Here is a 19,792-nt window from a genome sequence, read left to right on the forward strand (position 1 = left end):
AATGATGTTTTTAACCAAAGTTTTTTCATCAAAAGAAGGCTAAATGAATAAATAAAGATGTTTGTTTGTTGATAAGAGTGGTAATCATTCAGGTCAAATATAAAATATAGTTTTCACAGCCTAACGTCACAATGGATCATGGTTTTGTTGACCTCCATGGGCCCCTAGTTTGGCTGGGTCCCAGAGACCTCCCTCTTTATAACTCCTTTTGGGCATCCTTGTCTGCATGACTATTCTTGAATGTTCCTGGCTATTCAACCACTTTCAGGTCCAGTGGGGGTCCCCGGTCTCTGGCACCTTTATTTTGGGGGTTGCGGGCTGAAAAGGTTGAGAACCACTGGTTTAGCCAGCGAGATGACAGAGAGGACAGCATGACACTGTGAAAATATCCCCATTATGATGGATATTTGGATAAAAGGGACAAGAACAACATCCTAGTGAAACATAAGTTTATAAGCTCCATTTGCTTTCATTGAATCAGCTGTGCAGCCGTTCCAAGTACGCGCTGTAATTAGGCACGGCGTTGGAGTGATGCTGTCTGCCTCTGCTCAGCTTGTTGTCTGATTGTGAGCATGTTAAAGAGCTGTAAAGGTTTTCCTGTCTGTTAGCGGTGTTCTCAGGCTGCAGAGGTACAGATTATGGGGTGTAAATGACCTTGTACATTGGCATTAGAGTCTGCACATTCAAATGCAGAGGTGTGGGTGTTATCTGTCGTTTTTACAACCAACAAGTGGAACGAGTGGCTAAAGAGTTTTAATATTTAGTAACACAAAAGTACTATAACGCATTAGTTTTAGATGTAACAAGTTACTTTTCTCAGTATGTGACGCAGTATTCTAACGAGTTAGTTTCAAAAGTAACGCTACTAATTAAGGAATATCTTATCTTACCCAACACTGCTGACGGCCCGGGTAATCAGTCCCCTTTTTCCCCCTCGTGCCACACCCCTGTGTGGCAGCACTGTGCAGATGTTCAAGACATGAAATTACATAATATGACCTGACATTAGACATGGTTTGCTGCTGTACACGTCTGGCCCTTAAAGGTCTGAAATATATACTTAATCACGGGAGAAATGTTGCTATTTACATCTAAAATGAATGAAAAGGCATTTAAAGATGGCCAAATATAAGTGTAACAGCCGTCAAAGCTTAAAACATGAACTTATCTGTTACTAGTGTTGTTATTTGAACTCCAAAGTGCTGTCCACATCTCAACTTTTCAGCGGCAGCCTGCTCTATCCTCAGGGTGCTCCTGATATAAATTTGAAGTCTCTTCAACTCTGCCCACGCCCTCTTTGGCCACATATGGCAAACTGACATCCATGAAGGCTACTTTACAGCCGGGAATCACAACCACATGCGACTCTGAGCTATCCTGCCCAACAGAGCAGAAAGACAGAGACAGATGGAGAAATAAACAGAGAATGAGGAAAAGAAAATGAGGAGAATAGGAGAGAACAGACTGTCATGGGTTCATACACAGAGGAAGAGAGGGGGAGAAAGTGTAATAATGCATGGGTGGGTGTTGAATTGGATCCAGCTCACTGGGCTTCTAATTTCAGACGCGACTCAACTGGAAAAATTAACAACACCGCATTTGATTGGCTGAGCTGGCTGTCAGTCATGCCAATCCGGAGTGGAGGGCGGGACATTCTGCCCCCGTGCTGCACGAGGGCACAGAACGAGCCCAGAGCGGAGTCTGAACAGCTGTCGCGAGCTCACTCTGCGCTTCTTCACCGTTTCAGTTTGTTCAGTGAGATGTGGAGCTTCCATGTTGTTTTTGCGTCCTTCTGATGGGAATTAAGCGAACACTTTGAGCTTTTTTTTTTGGAGTTCCTGCCACTACAGTATGTGTGAGAGTTGCCCCCCGCCCGTTGTCTGACCACAGCTGGAGCACGAGCGCTGTTCGCGGTGCTGAAAGCTGCACGAGCCGTGAGGGGAGCGGAGGTTTTCGCGCCTCTGGAGAGAGATGAGGAGGAAGAAGCTCTCTGTGGCGGGCTTTTTACTCGCCTGGAAAGTAGCTTTGTTGCTCAGGTAAGCTAAAGTCAACATTACCTGCGAGAAAGGTAACCTGTACGATTGATATATATCAGAGGAAAACGGTGGCTTTTCTATAAAATAAAAGTTATCAGTGCTTACTCTTCATGCCAGAGGGGGAATCCTTTGTAATAGTTTGATTCATGATGTCAAAATGCGTCAAATTGATTTTAATAGCACTTGTTTTTATCAGTGGTTACAAGTGTCTACCTGCACGTGTGGCCAGGTGTATCATTGAGAGAGGTCAGTGCCCCAGACAGTATTTTCAGGGCTAGTATTGTCTGCCATATTTAGCCTAATAGAGATAGATTCATCCAGGCATCTTAGTTGTGTTAAAAGAAAAAAAAAAAGTTGAATGTTTATATCTTTGAATGTCAAGCACCACATCTTGACTCCAGTATGTATCATTGTCATCAGTTTTGTCACGTTTTTATTGAACATGACATATTTAGCTCTGAGAAACTAGAATTCAGCCTTCCTATGTTGCTGTCCCTTTTAATGTCTGATTTCTGCCTAAATCTCAAGACGATTTGGGTTTCTAGTTCAAATTGAATCATAATTCTTACATCTATATTTCTCAGCATTTGTATTTGTGTGGTTGTTTATGTCGGTATGGTTAAAGGCCAGGGCAGGCTTGCAGTAAAAATTGTGTTGTCCGACCTTGCAGGTCTATTGGCAGGATTGCATTGTGGTGTACAGATTCAGCAGCCCACTGGACTTTAAGGCTGGAAGTGTTTTTCTTTGTCTTTCATCCAGGATATGAAGTCTGTGTCCATTCTGGACCAAGAAGACACTGTTTGTATCAATCATCCAATCAATCTGTGTTTGTATAACACCAATTCACAACCAAAGTTGTCTCAAGACACTTTACAAAGAGGGCAGGTCTAGACCGTACTCTCTATGGTGGCCTATTATGATAAAGACCAGCATTAATCATCAATGTTATAATCCAGACTATTCTCTATGACCCCGATCATCAACTGGCGGCCCCGGGGCCCAAAGCTTCCTGTCCGGCCCCCAAAAGATCACTAAATTCAGAAAAGGAGGAAAAGAAGATGTTGTTTTAGGAGTATTCTTTGGCTTTAAATGTCTGCAGCTGTAACATCCATCCCACAAACAATTAACACTGAAATAGTTTTAGAATGACTTAACATTTGATCTGTTTTACTGAAATTTTCTGTCATAATTATAAGATATTCAAAAAAGGGGTAAGGTTGGCAGAGGTGCCGCAAAAATGACCAGATAAAGTGCTGAAAAGAGGTTATAGAGTAGCAAGAATAGGTAATGAGTGGCAAAATGGGTTTTGGAGTGGCACAAAGGGGAAAAAATTGTGAAAAGAAGTTAAAATGTAGCAAAAAAATGGTAAAAGAAGAAAGGGGGGGGGGGGGTTAAAAATTGGTTACCAATGAAAAATTGTGCAAAAAAAAAGTTGTGAAAAAGGGGTTAAAAAGTGGCAAAAATAGAAGAAAAGAATGGCAGGAAGGGGGAAAATCATGCAGAGGAAGTGGTTTAAATGGGTTAAAGAATGGTAAAAATTTAGTTAAAGAGGCAAAAAGTAAAAAAAAAAATGGTTTTAAAGTTGCAAAAATTGTCAAAAAAAATGTTATGAAAAAAGGTTAAAAAGTGGGAAAAATAGAAGAAAAGTGGCAAACATGAATAAAAGAATGGCACGAAGGGGAAAAATAATGCAGGAAAAGCCGTTTAAATGGGTTAAAGAATGGTAAAAATTTGGTTATAGAGGCAAAAAGTATCAAAAATAGTTTAAAAAAGGCAAAAATTGGTTTTAAAGATGTAAAAATTGTCGAAAAAATGTTATGAAATACGGTTAAAAAAGTGACAAAAATAGAAGAAAAGTGGCAAACATGAATAAGAATGGTAACACATGCAGAAAAAGTGGTTCAAAGGGGTTAAAATCTTGCAAAAATTGGGTTTAAGAGGCAACAAAGGGCAAAAATGATCAAAAGGGGTTAAAAGTGTAAAAAAGGAGTTAATACTGGTACTAAATCACAAATGTGGAGGGCTCATTCTCTGGGATTTTCAGGAGTCCGGCCAGTTCTGTGGGCCGACCTGTCTGCATGTGGCCTACTGCATTATAGATGATAGAGATAGATCTGGTAATGACTAAAAATGTCCTGTGTTGTGAAAGAAAATACAAATACTAATACAATAATATTTCAATCAGACCGAAATATTTATTTCATTTTTGTCGATGTGAAACTCCGGCCCCCAGAGTTTCTGTTGACACTAAATCTGGCCCTTGTGCAAATGTAGTTGATGACCCCTGCTCTACGATGATAAAGACCTGCATTAATCACCATTAGCTCAGCACTAGCCGTATTTAGCCCCGTTACAGGGGTGTCAGAGCCTGCCCTTAAGGGACAGTAATGTTCGGCAGACCAGACTCATGTTGACAGCCCTGCTGAAGCTGCGCTGAGGTTACGCGTTTTACACATGTGGGCATCTCTCAGCATCTCAGGATTCTTGGGTCAAGAATACATAAACAGTTTTCAGTTCAAACCTCAGGGTGCTCTTGATGTAAAGATGTGCTAAATTAGGCTTAGGCAAACTAAATCACATTTTAGTTAGGAATAATGCTGCAAACTCCATCTGCTATGAATAAAACAATTAAGTTTGTCAAATACTAGGTTATTTATTTTTATTGATATATTGGCATATTGATATCCTTTCCTCTAATTTTCAAATTTCCCAGCCAACCTTGACCATAATCCTAATATTAAGGTAGGTACCTCATTAAGAGTGCTAACAGCTATCCTGATGATTTCAGCATGGACTTCAGCATTGGATTACTTTTTAACCAATGGGACCTTCTACAAAGTCTAGGAGCTCTTTTCACAGATGCAGACATGACGGAGTCCCCCTCTTCCCCTCCCCTGAGCCAGACATTCAAAGGTACCACATTTAGGTTTGATTTGATTGAATGTTATAAAGCGACCTAACCTGACACGCCAGATGGATTTGTTTCACACATCCATCTGGGAAAGCTTCAATAGGAAACATATGAGAAAAGGCAGAGCCTTTGAAAAAAACTCAGAGTGTGATTGGATGAATGTTCTGTCTGTCACATCTCTACGGGCCAATCAGAGCAACAAAACACGTGACATAGCCGCTAACGAGCTACGCGTACGCAGCTACTAAGGGATAACTGTCGTTTTTGAAAAGTAAACAACTCACTGCTGTTTTTTGTTCTTCTTTTAACGAAGAAATGTTGTCAAGTTCTGATAAAACTGGCGCTTTAGCAGCATCCACACTAATCTCTTCCTCCATAACTGCACCAGCTCTTGCTGCTGCTTGTTTACGTCACAACTCTGCCACACCTGAAAGTACTTGCCCTCGTCGCTGATTAGTCCTGTAACTTTCTAACCGGGCCCAAACGGTTCAGATGGGAGCTTTGCAAGATGGATTCACCAGTGAGAACCAAGGAAATGGGCATATCCATCTGCTTTGCAAGGTTAAAAGGGACCTTGAATCATGGGAAGGTCATAAAGGGCTGCTGAGACTTCTGTTAGAAAGGTGGAGGCTCTGTTAACTTTAACAGATGTTTAAGTCCTGTTCTCAAACACATATATGTTGATAGATCTTTAAAAATCATTTTCATCTCCTTTGTCTTCTTGGAAATTGACAGGAAGAGACTGTTCAACTTCCAAAGGGAGCTATGTTTGCCCTGCTTTTCCTCCTGGCCACAGTGATGGTCATGTTCTTTGTGGTGCCGTTTCAAATGCTTTGATTGATCTGACTGATGCGCTGTTAGCGGCGCATTCGTTGTCCGTTTTACTTCTGCCTTCTCTTCGTCCACTATTGTATTTCACTTGGAAACAAAATATTCCCAAAAAGGAGACTTTTAGTTGAGGATATTCAGGCTATTATAGTTGGGCTGACAGGACAGTGTGGGTAGCGTTCCTGTTTTCCTGTCTGTGTATTCATTTGCTACGAGGCCCATAAAGAGTTGGTACTTTGGGAATATACCTACCTTAACACCCCAGCAGATTCTGATGATTAAATTAATTTCAGATGTTAAACTTCAGTCTTTAAAACATACAGCCAATACTGATACATACAGCTGATAAAGGCAGATATTTTAAGACAAAATATAAGTAGTAAATTTTCATATCTGCAGATAGCAGTATCATGCGGATGTCTTTTATCACTATGTGCTACTGTGTAGTCAGAGGTGTAATATAGTCGACTTTACCTCTGGTCCTGTATTTGTCTGACCCTCCCTTGACCACTTAGCTTTCATTTAAACCCTCATGTATTAGTCCTTGGCCTTGACTGTAAATTCTTGTGGTTAAGATTGCCATCAGAAATAAGGATGTTTAACAAGGGATAAGTGTGTGAAGTGAACTTAACATAGAAATTACATTCACGTCACATTTAAATAGATTTTTCTAGCACAAACGTGATATCAACTCCACCATATATTATGGAATAAAAGTAAGCACTAATACAAACATAAGAGGTGTAGTATAGTTTTCTTGTGGAGGTTAGTTTTATGTAAAATCAGAGATGGTCATGTGACCATGCTGCAGTTTGGAAGATTTTTCTTTTTTTATAAAACACTTAGAAACAGCAGACGTTTCACTATGAATATATATTTAAAAATCCATTGACGACAAGGTAAAAAGCAATCTTTAAATGTCAGAAACAGACAAAAGACAATCAACATCCAACATCCAAAATCTTTATCATCTGGTCAGACAAGGAAAAAAATGAAAAGAGAACAAATTTTCCACAGATAAAGCCTTTTCATTTTGCTATAAAAATGCACAAGATTGGTGCTTTTTACTTCAAAATGTCACTTTATCTCTTGGGGGAGCGTGCCTCCGCCCCCCTAGAGACTTCGGGTCCCCCGCCATTGTCTCCTAAAATCCGGTGGGAAACACTGGATTGTTTTGCCCATAGATTTTGTGACATGTGGTAGATGTTTCAAAGTGTTTTTGTTATTCTAAGGCCACTAGAGTACATCACCACTCAAAAACACAGTTAAGCCATAATTGAGCAGCTCTAACTGCCAGTAATGGCATGATTCCCTGTTTGGTTATATCATCTGTGAGCATTTTCAGCTTTATATCCTTTAATTTTAAGCCAACTTTTTGTAGGATTTTCCTCCATTTAACTTTGACATACTTTCCTGTTCTTTTTTTTCCAATTCCAGGCTTTCTAAAAGTAAAACACATGTGGATTCCCTCAAGTTTGAGCAAGCTTTAGCATAAAAGCAGCTGAAAAGATCAAAGCCAAAGTAAATCTTCTTAGGGGGTCATGGATGGATTCAAAGACAAAATTTAACAGGCTTAAAGTCTGTCATTCAACGGGAGCTGGATGGGATCGGCCTCCTGCTTGTCATTCCTGTATAATTCTCAAAGTCTTTGTTTCTCCCTCTTTTCTCTTTTAGGATCACTTTTCTTTTCTTTGTTTCTTTGTCTGATTTCAGAGGGGTTTTTATTTCGTGTTCACTAGTCATACCAAATTGTACCACTTATACTCAGCTACCTGATCAAGGCTGCAACGTCATGTTTTTGTGATCACAGGTGTTATTTCTTGTTTGTTTCTATTGCAGCCTCCACACAAAATATCAAAAAATATTTGCACAATCCTTATTTCATCTGTTTTCAGAGAAGAAAGCAAACCTTAATCATGCAGCATGGTTAAATAAAAACTTAGTCTAAAAAGTAAACTTGCCCTTGAAGATAGAAATTTACTAACCTTACATAGCTTCTGGACAACTTTATCTCCATTTTCACAATCAAAATAATGCTAAACTCCACTGTTCTTACAAGATGCTATTGATCTATCAGCTCACAGTTGTTTACATTGGATTTAAGAGAATTGTGGCTACAAAGCAGTAGTCTTTAAAGGGATATTCCCGTATTTTTTGAAGTTTGGTTCTATGAGGAACAGTACTTTGTGGTAGCACTGCCATTAGCCTCCAGAGACTTCAGTTAGTGTTGCCCCTTCATACAGGATGTGCTTGGAGAAACGAGGCAATATAGCACCACAGATGAGTATACCTGCTCTGCCTTATTTAGTCTTAGGTAGGGCTGAACGATTTGTAAAGATATATAATTGCCATTATTTCCTGCAATATTGTGATGTAATATGCGATTATTTAAATTCCTCATTTTATGTGTTGTTTAACAAACATAAGCCAGAAATCATTCTATATTATAACAAGCACAATATTAGATAAGTTCAACTAGAGGTAAACAATTCAGAAAAAGATATTGCGATTTTGGCTTGTATGGCCAATTTGATGTCAATTGCTATAGTGAAGGTGGTGATCATTTCTCATATTATTCTCATTTTGATGAAGAAAAATAAATACATGAGCAAGAAAAGTAGGATTTTGTAAAAATAAATAAATAAATAAATAAATAAATAAATAAAAGGACACTAATGTTTTAATAATGTGTAAGCATAAAAAATGAAAAAAGATTGTAGCAAACTGGTTATTTTGACACTTTCAGGTTAAAGAGATATTGCACTGTCTGCGATTTGTAAATTGCAGCATGCCAAATTGCGATTTAATCTAATTTGTGATTAATTGCCCAGCCCTAGTTTTAGGTAAAAATGGTCCAGAAAACAAAGTTGACCCTATTTTACACAATATCAAACATTTGGATGTGTTTTATTTTCAGCCAGAAGGTCTCCATGTTTGGCACTATTTTGCAATGCAAGCTTTGGCTGGAAACCATAATGGCTCATTTTTACAGTAAATACATATCACCTCCAAATATAGGTAATAGGTCTCATGAACTGCTAGTAATCACTGTCCTTATGAGCCCTGAAAAAACCATATTGGTTGACCCATGATGTTAACAGTTCAGTCCAAATGTCCTTAAGAAGACGCATTTTTAAAATGTCTCTTCTGTTAGTGAACCAAAGCTGGGCAGTTCATCCAAGTTTAGATTAAATTGCAATATGGACTCATTGTAGAAGGTGCTTTATTTCTTTAACCTAACATGTGTGTCAAAATCCCAATTCAATACCTTTTTTGCTGCAGAGATGTTATACTCTACACATCATGCAAACATGCATGTCATTTTTATCTAGAATTTAAAAGTTTTTCTTAAGAAAGAAGAATGACATGAGATTGACCATTCTCTTTAATACAACAAATAAACCCAAAATAATCAAAATAATCACAATTGGATATTTTTTCTATATAATTAAGCCGTTGTTTAACCCGTCTAATATTGGGTTTGGTTTTCTGATTTATTACTTGTGTTTGTTGAAAAAAACATAAGACAAGGGACTTAAAAAATAACTGCATATCAAATCTCAATAACGGAGGAAAATAACGTAATTAGATTGTTTTCCCAAGTCAGTTGGGCCTACAATAAACCATCCACAGGAGCTTGAATTTTTACTGACTTCTGACTCTTTTTTACCCTTTGTAATAACTCTGTGTAGGTGATAGGCTGGGCTGGCAACATGATGTTTTCTGGTAAGTCTGTATGGGTTGTGATATCTTGAGTATGCTGGGAGGGATTTTCTTTTAATTTTGCTCAAATGTCACTCTGAGGCAAGGATGAATTTATTAGATTATTGGAAGTTAAGGTCAAGGTAACTACCTAAAACTTCAGTCCTTAAAACACATTTTAAAGGCCTGTCAAAATAAAGCACCATTCTTTTGCTTTCTCCATCCTTAAAATAAAAGCTCTAGCTGTCAAACTGTTCAAACTGAAAATTACAGTTGGAAAGCAAATATTTAACTGTGGCAAGTGTAGAAAGTGAATGTTTGATGCTTCACTATGCAAAGTGATAGTTGATGATTCTGAAAGCATGCTGTTGCAGTGAGACTGCCACTAATAGAGAGAGGCTTGACAGGACTCTTACGTTTTATCCAGTGCAAAGGTATTTTCACTGACAGTTCCTGAAGAAGGTGAATAGATTTTTCAAGCTGTGTTGGCTCAGGTTTTGAACCTAGATGGGCAGAACTCCACTGGGTATGTTTGATTATTGAGAAAAGTTAGATCTACTTGTGTGAGGTATACGACTGCCAAACCGTGAGAGTATAAAGGTGGGTTAAGAAGAAGAGATGGGGGACTCGACAGCTTATAAGCAAGAGATGTCCATATGAACCAATGACCTTAAACTATGACCTCCAAAGCCTAACCAGTTCATCCTGGATATTTGTGCAAAAGTTGAAGATATCTAGTTTAGAGGTGGGCGGTAAACCAGTATTAATACCGCCACCGGTAAAAGTTTTGCCATGGAATGGATTTCTGCAACACCATCATCACCAGTATAAATGCCTACGTTGTGCTGTGATGCACGCCCGAGGCATATCTGCTCCCACAGCTGAGTGTTTTTTTGACACACAGCTCAGTCTGAGTCTAGTCAATAGCACGTATTACGTGTAGTCAGGTAACTAACTGAATGTCACCCGCTCTTGCCGTAGAAACTAAGCATGGTTAGCAGGAAAAAACACGTGTTCTTTCCTCTCAAAGTTTGACGGCTGTACCACAACAAAGTCAGCTACCGTCTCTGTCAGCCTGCCCGTGGCTTTAACACAAGTTAGGTGCTGCTTTGGCTGGTTTCAGTTTGTCAAGAGCCCAGCGCTGCAGGTCTTCATCTTAAACAGCTTAAACAATCATTTTAAGGTCTATTTTAACTTTTGACTTTCTTTTCAAAGTCCACAGTGAGTCAAAGATCCAGGCTGCGATGTTAAATGAGGTCAGAAAAGTAAAGTAGCTGCAAAAACTCTCTGGTACGGCTGCCTAAGCTAAGCTAACTCAAGGCTAAACACACTACTTCAGTCAAGCCCTTCACAATAAAAGTTTGCGACTGTTATTTTTCTAAATTGCTTTTATTGCGAACGCCTTCACCAGGAAACGTGTTCAAGTCATTAGCAGCTTAACACACCTCATTTGGAGTGCAGTTAGAAGAAAACGTAGAGAGACTTTAAAAAAAAAAAACTTTTTTTCTGTGTTCCTGTGCTTAGACATAAATTGAGTACGCCATCAAAGGCTTGTTTTAAGGGGAGAAGGGGGTTAATAATAACCTTGCAAAGCAGATGGATATGCCCGTTTCCTTGGTTCTCACTGGCGAATCCATCTTGCAAAGCTCCCATCTGAACCGTCTGGGCCCAGTTAGAATGTGACAGGACCAATCAGAAACAAGGGGCAGTACTTTCAGGCGCAGCAGAGTCGAAACGTAAACAAGCAGCAGCGAGAGCTGGTGCAGTTATGCAGGAAGAGATTAGCGTGGATGCTGCTAAGGCGCCAGTTTTATCAGAACTTGACAACATTTCTTCGCTAAAAGAAGAACAAAGAACAGCAGTGAGTTGTTTTTTTTTCTAAAATGACAAAAGTCAAGTACTTACATGTCTACAGTCGCAATGTTTCGCGCTATTCCTCAGTAGCTGCGCACGCACAGCTCGATAGCTGCTACGTCACGTGTTTTGTTGCTCTGATTGGCCCATAAAGTTGACAGACAGAATATTGATCCAATCACACTCCGAGTTTTTTTGAAAGCCTCTGCCTTTTCTCAGACGTTTCCTATCGAAGCTTTCCCAGATGGATGTGTGAAACAAATTCATCTGGCGTGTCGGGTTAGGTTAATAACACTTGAATTTGGATTGCAAAGCATTATCTTTTTTTAAAAATGTTGTAATACCATGATATAATACTGTTACTGTCAAAGGCAAGAAAAATACTGTGATGTGATTTTTTAGGCCATATCGCCCAGGCCTAATCTAGTTCATAACAGTGGATGAACATGAGACTCAGTGACCTAAAACTTTGACTGAAGGATAAAGATTTCCAATATATCGATATTCACAAGCAAGGAATTAACAGGAAGCCAAGTGACCTTGACCTTTGAAATACAAAATTAAATCAGTTTATCCTTGAGTAAGATTGGACATTTGAGCAAAGCAAGAAAGAAAATCCTCAAAGTGTGATATATTGTGTTAATCAGAATGGCCCAGATGGACGGACAGAAGGATAATTTGGCGACAGAATGTCTCCAGCCTCAGCCTCGGTGCAGAGGCATGACTACAAAAGTTCATCCTGAAGTCAACCGTGCAAGTGAGGCATGAAAAAAACAGTCCTTAGCCGGGTCAGAACACTGGCAGACCACAGTATCCATTAAAGCCCAATGTCAGCTGGACATAAAACTCCAAAGCAGCATAAAAAATGTGAGATCCTTCGAGAGAAAATGATTTATAAACAGAACTACTTGGTGTTGTCTTATTAATGGTTAAAATTGTGTGGTTTTATTTGGCAGAGCTCTACTTGAAAAATGCTCAAGAAAAAAATAATGAAAAATTTTTGTTCAATTATTTGAATCCCTGCACAAAAATAGTGACTGTAATTGGCTTGGCGCCCATCCATTCGTTCTCTGAAAGTGAGTATGTGTGTTTTTACAAATATGTTTGCTTGAATTAGGGTAAAATAATCTTATGTAATCTTCTCTCAGTTCCGTTTCCTTTAATAGGGATAAGCAGTGATCAAATCATACATTTTGGAATATAAAATCATGTTAGCATGAAATTGAGGGATGAATTTTAATTTGGGAAGCTTTTTTGTCTGGTTGTTGCATAATCCCATGGATGCATCATCACAAACAGATCTGTCTCTCTTGAATGTTTTAGTGTTTGCTTCTGTCTCCTCTCTCTATTACAAGCCTGTCTAAGCCTCCGGCCTCCATTTTTGGTTTTCTAGTCTGTGTTCTTCGGTGTGCTAAATGCTGTTTCAGAAGCTTCTCCACCCAAAAATCCTTCTGGGCAAACACTAAGTACTTTGAAAAAAAGGAAAAAGAAAAGATAAAATACTAACTGGATGAGATTGAACCCAATGTTTCCACAGAAGCAGAAAGAGATCTTGGGAGTATGCATGGCTGGATAAAAATGAAGATAATGATGGCCTAAACACTTAAATTAAGAAAGATAAATATTGTAGAGAAAATGGATGTCATGTAGAATTACTTTAGTTGTTGGCAAAGTAAGCTGTCAGAAAGAATTAAATTGATTTGCCACCTCTCAACACTGTGCTGTCAACAAGGATAAGCTATTCATCTAAAAGGACTCCTCTGTTCTCTCTCTGAAAATTGAATTAGCTTTGGAGTGGATGATTTTTTTTTAGCCATCCACTCAGATTTCATCAGAAAATTTTACTTTTTCCAACAGTTGCAGTTGATTCATCCATCCCTTTATCATCAATCCTGCTTAAACCATCAGGGTCACAGGAGGCTGGAGCTGTCATGTGGGAGAGAGGAGTACACCTGCACTGATCACCAGCCAATCACAGGGCTGAGACAGGTTGTTTGCAGATGATGTCACGTCATTCTATAGAGCAATGGTTTTCAAACTTTATTTGCCCAAGGCACACCAAAAATCAAGCTGAAATCTCAAGGCACACAATATCCATGTCTTTGCAAAATAGCCTCATGCGTAGCAACATCTCCAAATGTGAGCGAGTGCCGGCTCCAGAATCAGTTTGGTTACAGAGTTTCCTTTTGTAGCATCCTGACACCATGTGAGTTATGTACTGCAGCTCCCCAGGTTTATCCCCAGTCACTCTGGTCCCGTTTTCCTCTCTGTTGCTTGCATTGAGATGAACAGGTAACAAGGGAAGAGGTTGCACAGAGGACGACAAGGCACCAGGACTGTCCCACCAGATGATATTCTTAATTTTCTTCCACCTCTCTCACTCCCAAAACTTGTTAGCTTGTTTTACAAATTTGAGTGTGATGCATGGATATTCTCCACATCCATTTATGAATTTTTATGGTCTGACTTGTGGTAACATGGAGACAAAACTATGTGGCTCACAGCCGTTAGAGGCACCATACCTCAGATTTTCCACTTTCTAAGTAAAAGCATGAGACGTCATATTTTTACATGTAAATTTACATGTAAAGTTTTGTGCAGTTTCCGACTGTGCCAGTCGGTCAGATTATTAAACAAAAGAGCTATGAGTTCTGAAAGAAATTATATATTAAGTTGAAAAGTTCAAAGGTAAGGATTTAGGCTAAATAAACATCCGTACCTGCAGGTCTAAACATTTTGGCCAATATTTACAACCATTATATCGCCTGTCAATATCGTACTGGTTTGTCTGTAAATATCTGCCTAAAGCTTAGAAATAAGGCCTGAAATTAATATTATGTTAGCATTATTTTGAAAATCAGCCCTTTGATGCAAAAAAAAGACACAAGTATGATGATTACAGTAGACCCTTCATCACCTATTGTCTTTATTATGTATGAAAAGTTGTCAGATGTTTTCTCTGCTATTTTTACTATTGCTGATTAAAAAAATGATTATTGTTTTCCTATATTTTCCAAATTTGCCTAATCTTCTCTACCAATGCTAAACAGCTTATTCTGCCGTTGACTCTTGTTTGGTGTTTGGTGGATTGCATGATTGAAGTTTGAGGAAACAAGGCATATTGGAAATTGGTGGCAGGCAAAAAACTGGGATTTATACTGTCCCCGGTAAAATTTCTGCCACAGAATGGATTTTTTGCAACACTGTCATCACTGGTTTAAATTAATCAGACCAATTATAGCATATCACAGATTAATCAACATCAGCCAATATGTAGCTGATATATTAACTTTTTGCTGTGCAGGGATTCTGTCACTCTGCTCAGAATGTGTGTCCCTGCTGAACTCAGCCCGAGTGCCTGGCCCCTCCCCCTCACACACAAGCACACAACCTCCCCACTCACTCACTCGCCTGCAGCAGAGAAGAGGACTAAATCAGGCTTAAGACCAGAGAAACAGCGAGAGAAACTGCATTTTTTTAACTCCATGGTAAGCTGTGACTTTATAAAACAATATAACACTACACTTGAGTGCCCCATGACAATAACGTCCTCGCGGAAACACGCTGTTAGGGCGTGCTAGTTTTTTTCATGTAAGTTTTAGAGAGCGGATTACGGTTTTTAACGTTGTCTAAGTTGCATCTTTGTGAGATAAACAAAGATATATGCAACTGTTAATTCCCTTGTCTACCATTATCTAATATAAAACTATTATACAGCGTTTTAAAGTTGTCTGAGTTGCATCTTTGTGGAATAAACAAAGATACATGCAACTGTTAATTCCCATGTCCACCATTAATATAAGACTACTATACAGCATCCGACTTCACTTCATACTGCCATGCAGGATTTACCGGGGCTCAGAAATTCACAAGTTAATGTCTTCATTAAAATTATTTTGAAAAGGTTTCAACTAATGTATTTAGTTGTAATTTTATGTATTGCATGTTTTGAAAGCAGCTACATTGTTACTTGAAATCTAGTTTAGTCCCTTGTATTAAGTCCAGTATATATCCTGTGTATATCAGTGTTCTTATTTCGTATATCCACTGATATATCTGTTATCGGCCAATATATCTGATATCGGCTTTTTTAGCCTCCAATATCGGTATCCGCATCGGCCCCAAAAATCCCATATCGGTCGGGCTCTAGTTTAAATGCCTATGATGTGCTGTGATGCAAAAACTTATTTTAAAGGGAGAAGGGGGGTTGTTACACCTGAATTTGGATTTAAAAGCAGTATCTCCTTTTAATTTTGTAAGACTGTGATATAATACTGTTACTGTCTAAAGCTGAAAAAATACTGTTACATGACATTTAGGCCATATCGTCCAGACCTATTGGCAATGTATTCATTTAACAAACAGTTAACAGTTTTTTCATTGAACAAACAGGAGCCTCAGTAGCATGTGGAAGAACCATACACAGCCACAACAGCCTGGCTCCTCCTCCTCATGCTGGTCACCAGCCTGGTCACACACTTCAATGGAATGGTGTCCCATTCTTCAATCAGCATTTGTCACAAATCAGCCAGTGTGGTTGTGTTGGTCACTCTGGCACAAACAGCACGCCCAAGCTGATCCCACAAGTGTTCAATGGGGTTGAGGTTGGGACTGCTGGCAGGCCATTCCATCCTCTCCACTTCCAAATTCTGGAGGTGGTCTCTGTTGGGGCGAGCGATGTCATCTTGGAGGATAGAGTTCGATCCAAGACTGGGGAGAAGTGGGATTCCCACTGGTTGAAGAATCTCATCTCAATATCTCTCTGCACTGACATTGTCAGCACCTCTCTGGGGGTACCAGAAACTAAAAATAAGTGTAAACAGCAACAGCAGAATATGCTGTTCAGCATTGGCCATTTTTTCATGGGCTCAACCCACATACTCAGCTCTGCTTTTCATCCCACAAATGCATGTTCCTTACAAATGTGGCACCAATTAAACGGGGAATAAACAGGCTTTCCAACAGTATAAGATTTATTCCCAAGAAGCATTGCTACAACAAAGAAATAATCTACCAAACACAAATTTCTTTACTTTTTCTGCTAAGTTTAGTCATAAGACCTTAGCCTCTTGTGCCCTTCTTCTGGTGAGCTGTGCAGTAGGAGCTCTAGTAGGTAATAATTTGTGACATCGATCATCTCCACACAAGGCAAGCCAGTAAGAAAAATCACATTTTTGTGAAGTGTAGAGATAATAACCACTGTCCTTGAATATTTTCCGATGCTAACTGCTGTCAACAAGTCCATTTAGAATGCTGCCTTTCTCCCAATATGAATGAATTCCTATCAGTTTGTTCTCTTCCTGCCCCCATCTGATTTTGTGTTGTCAGGATCATGTGACTGTAAACAGTTCATAGAGACAGAACAGGTGATCATGCACAAAGTTTAGAGCCACCAGTAAAGCTGATGAGCATGGCATCAGTCTTGGAGGAAGTCAGAATACCTGGAGAGACCCAGAACATGCAGAGTGAGAACAGGGGTTCAAGATAAGGTTCACAGAAAGTTATAAACAACTAAACAATAGCAGTCACAATCACCATCTAAACAATAAGACAGCTTTATGGCTCGTACTGGTGATAACATGCTGTTCCAAAATGAATGAATGAAACGAGGACATTTCTAAGACTCCTTGTGTTAATAAACACTGATGACTATGCTTTTTCTTCCAAGTAATGGCGTCTACTTTTTATGTTCAACGTAGAAAACAAAATCCTTTCTTTAGAAAGTGATCCACAGGCTTCATATTGTTTTATCTCCTTTATTAGCAGAGGGAATTAAAGCAGTGCAAACATGAAAGCCAGAGGCCTGCCTCAGTGCGCTCTAATCTGTCAGTACATGCACTCTGTGTTTATCTAACATTTTATAGCTCTTAGCATGAAGTAATTCGATAATCCAGTTAAAGTGATGCAAAGTATAAACAGATAAAAGAGGTCTACGTACACCAGCATCAAACTAAGACTAACATGTATAAGACATGTGACATCAGCTGGTTTAATCTCTTAGAGGAATTTACACTAAATGATTCAGCTGCCACTGAGAAACAGAAAATACAACTAGTGCTGTAAACTTAACTGGAAACTTTATCCTGCTCCACCTGAAACCTCGATCAATGCTGTGGCACTTTAGGTGGTTAAAACGATCTGGAATACAAGTTCTCAGGTACAGGGCACTCTTCAGCAAGCAGAGTCGTAAAGGCAATTTATACGTCTCCTGTCTCTTTAAAAACCATTACATCTACACGGAGGAGGCCTATTTCATCCCCTTGGCAACATGGTAGACATGGAAGTAGGAAAACGGTCATTGTTGGCATCTCAAAATTGATTGAAGGGGAGCAGGTGACCTAGTGGTTAAAGGCACTCCCCATGGCCTGAGGCCCTTTACCGCATGTCTCTCCCCCACTCTTGACCCTGTTTCTGACTCTATCCACTGTCCTCCTCTGTCTAATAAAGGCACAAAAAAGCCCCCAAAACAAATCTTAAAAAAATAAAAGAAATGATTGAAACACACAAAGGATGGGTGCCTTAGTTCACATCATAAGCCATGACCAGAAGATAAGTGAAACAGCACCCAAGAAATGCTAATCACCTCTTTAGGGATCCACCAGCTTATAGAAAACAGAAAGTAAAGTATAGTATAGTAAAAGTAGTATAGTAAAGTATAGTAGTAGTTTATCTTAAAAGACCTGTGGCCTGTTGCACAAACTATGCATAAGTTCTGCCTTAAGTTAAGGTGTAATGTCCACACTAAACCCTACGTTGAAACTAGTTAAGTTTTAACTTATATTTTACCCTTTTAAGACAAGTTCTTATTGGTCTCAGAGGTCCCAAAACATGCCCGTGAAGTTTTTTTCTAAAAACACTCCAGTATTGGATTTTTGGATCTCTGAAATCGCCTCTGTTTCAGACCTGCTCAGAGCTGTTTCTGTGTCTGTGGCTTTAAATGTTACTGAGCTGTCTGACTCCGATTTGGCTCTCCTGGTCCTCAGCTGAGAGGTGGACCAGGACAGGAGGGCAGAACTTTCTTCCAAGCGGGGAGCGCCAACTGAACCTGGGGGAGGGGCTAACTCCCCACATGACATCATGAGGGGAAAATCTGGCAATGGCTTGTTGCAGCACACATTTTCTGAAAAGTGGAGAAAGAGAGAGAATGAGAGAATGGATTTTTCTGGTACTTAAGGGGATTGTGGACAGGCCATGGACACATATTTTTGTTAGATTAGCCTGAAAAGGTGATTCTTGCATAATATGTCCCCTTTAAGTTGTTACATTGTTCAGTTGAACCACAGAGACGCAAGTTTGATCTTAACTAGTAGATTTATATCCAAACTAACTTAAACCAAAATATTTTCGTTTTCTTTTACTTTAACCAATTTTGCTACAAGCTTGCTACAGATGCTAACGCATCATTCTTAACGAAGGCCTGGTATTTATGTAAATGTCCTTTTTGTCTTAAAAACTCCTTGTTAGCTGACTTAGGCTCACAGTTTTTGTTCATATTAAAGAATTTTGCAATTTAATCACAAAGACACATTTTTTGGAGATGCACATTGTTATCAGAATGATATCATTATCTGCAGATATTTGCTTATTATTGTATCGACAGATATGATCATTTAAGCGTTCAGCTGTAAATATAAGCTCCTCTAAAAACAAATAGTAAAAGTACTGTTGGCTTTGAAACATTTTGGAAATCAGTTATCAAATACATGATTTAAATTGGATGCTCAAAATCACTTGCATGTTCTTCAATTAAAAGTGAACAGATTGCAATCATTAAAATTAAATTCAAAGAAGCTCCTGTGACTTCAGATAGTGACTATACTTGAAATACCCACCCCTATTTAGTTTGCATAAGCCCCCTGAGTATTCTGTTAACATCGCCTCAGTTTTACACTCCATCAGAATGAGGCTATGTTCCCAAGGCTGTCAGAGATGCCTTTTTTTAGGCACAGGGATGGTAGTGGCTGTCTTGAAGCCAGTTAAACACTCTCCTCTCACAGTGATATGTTTAAAAATTAAGGGATGACATGGACTAGCTGGTTGCCACGTTTTTTGGTAGATGGCAGTGATATTTTAACGCTCAGCACTTCAGCTCACATTCACTCTGAAGGATTCCTCTCACATCTCCCGTGGATGCTGACCGTGGGCAGACCTCTGAGGGCGGAGTAGACTTGATGGATGAATCTTTGGTGAGGGGATCAAAGCCTGTATAAAAGTTCATCTGAAGCTTACTGGCCCTGGACATGATGGGGGCTCTGCTGCTTTTGTAGCCGTTTGATGTTCCTGATTGCTTTCCATAGATCTGCCTGTGTTGTCGGTGCTGAGGCCTTCTTGATTGATCTCCTGTTTTGAAGCCAACTTTGAGCCTCACCCTGACCTGACAGGCCCGAACCTCTTCATTAGGCCTCGCTTTCTTGTTGGAGAATTCAGATATTGTCTCCTGGACTGCCACATCTTCAGCACA

The 19,792-nt window shown here is 39.3% G+C and overlaps 1 protein-coding gene across 1 annotated transcript in view; it reads left to right on the forward strand.

Moving 5' to 3' along the window:
* The first annotated feature begins 1,971 nt into the window (after positions 1-1,971).
* The window catches only part of glra3 (glycine receptor, alpha 3), a 98,804-nt gene continuing 80,983 nt past the window's right edge, over positions 1,972-19,792 (forward strand). The window contains exon 1 of the mRNA XM_041785434.1: positions 1,972-2,036. Coding sequence (XP_041641368.1) covers positions 1,972-2,036 — 65 coding nt within the window. The remainder of the gene's footprint in view (positions 2,037-19,792) is intronic.

This window comes from Cheilinus undulatus, linkage group 4, assembly GCF_018320785.1.
Source record: "Cheilinus undulatus linkage group 4, ASM1832078v1, whole genome shotgun sequence".
In the NCBI taxonomy this organism is placed as follows: Eukaryota; Metazoa; Chordata; class Actinopteri; order Labriformes; family Labridae; genus Cheilinus; species Cheilinus undulatus.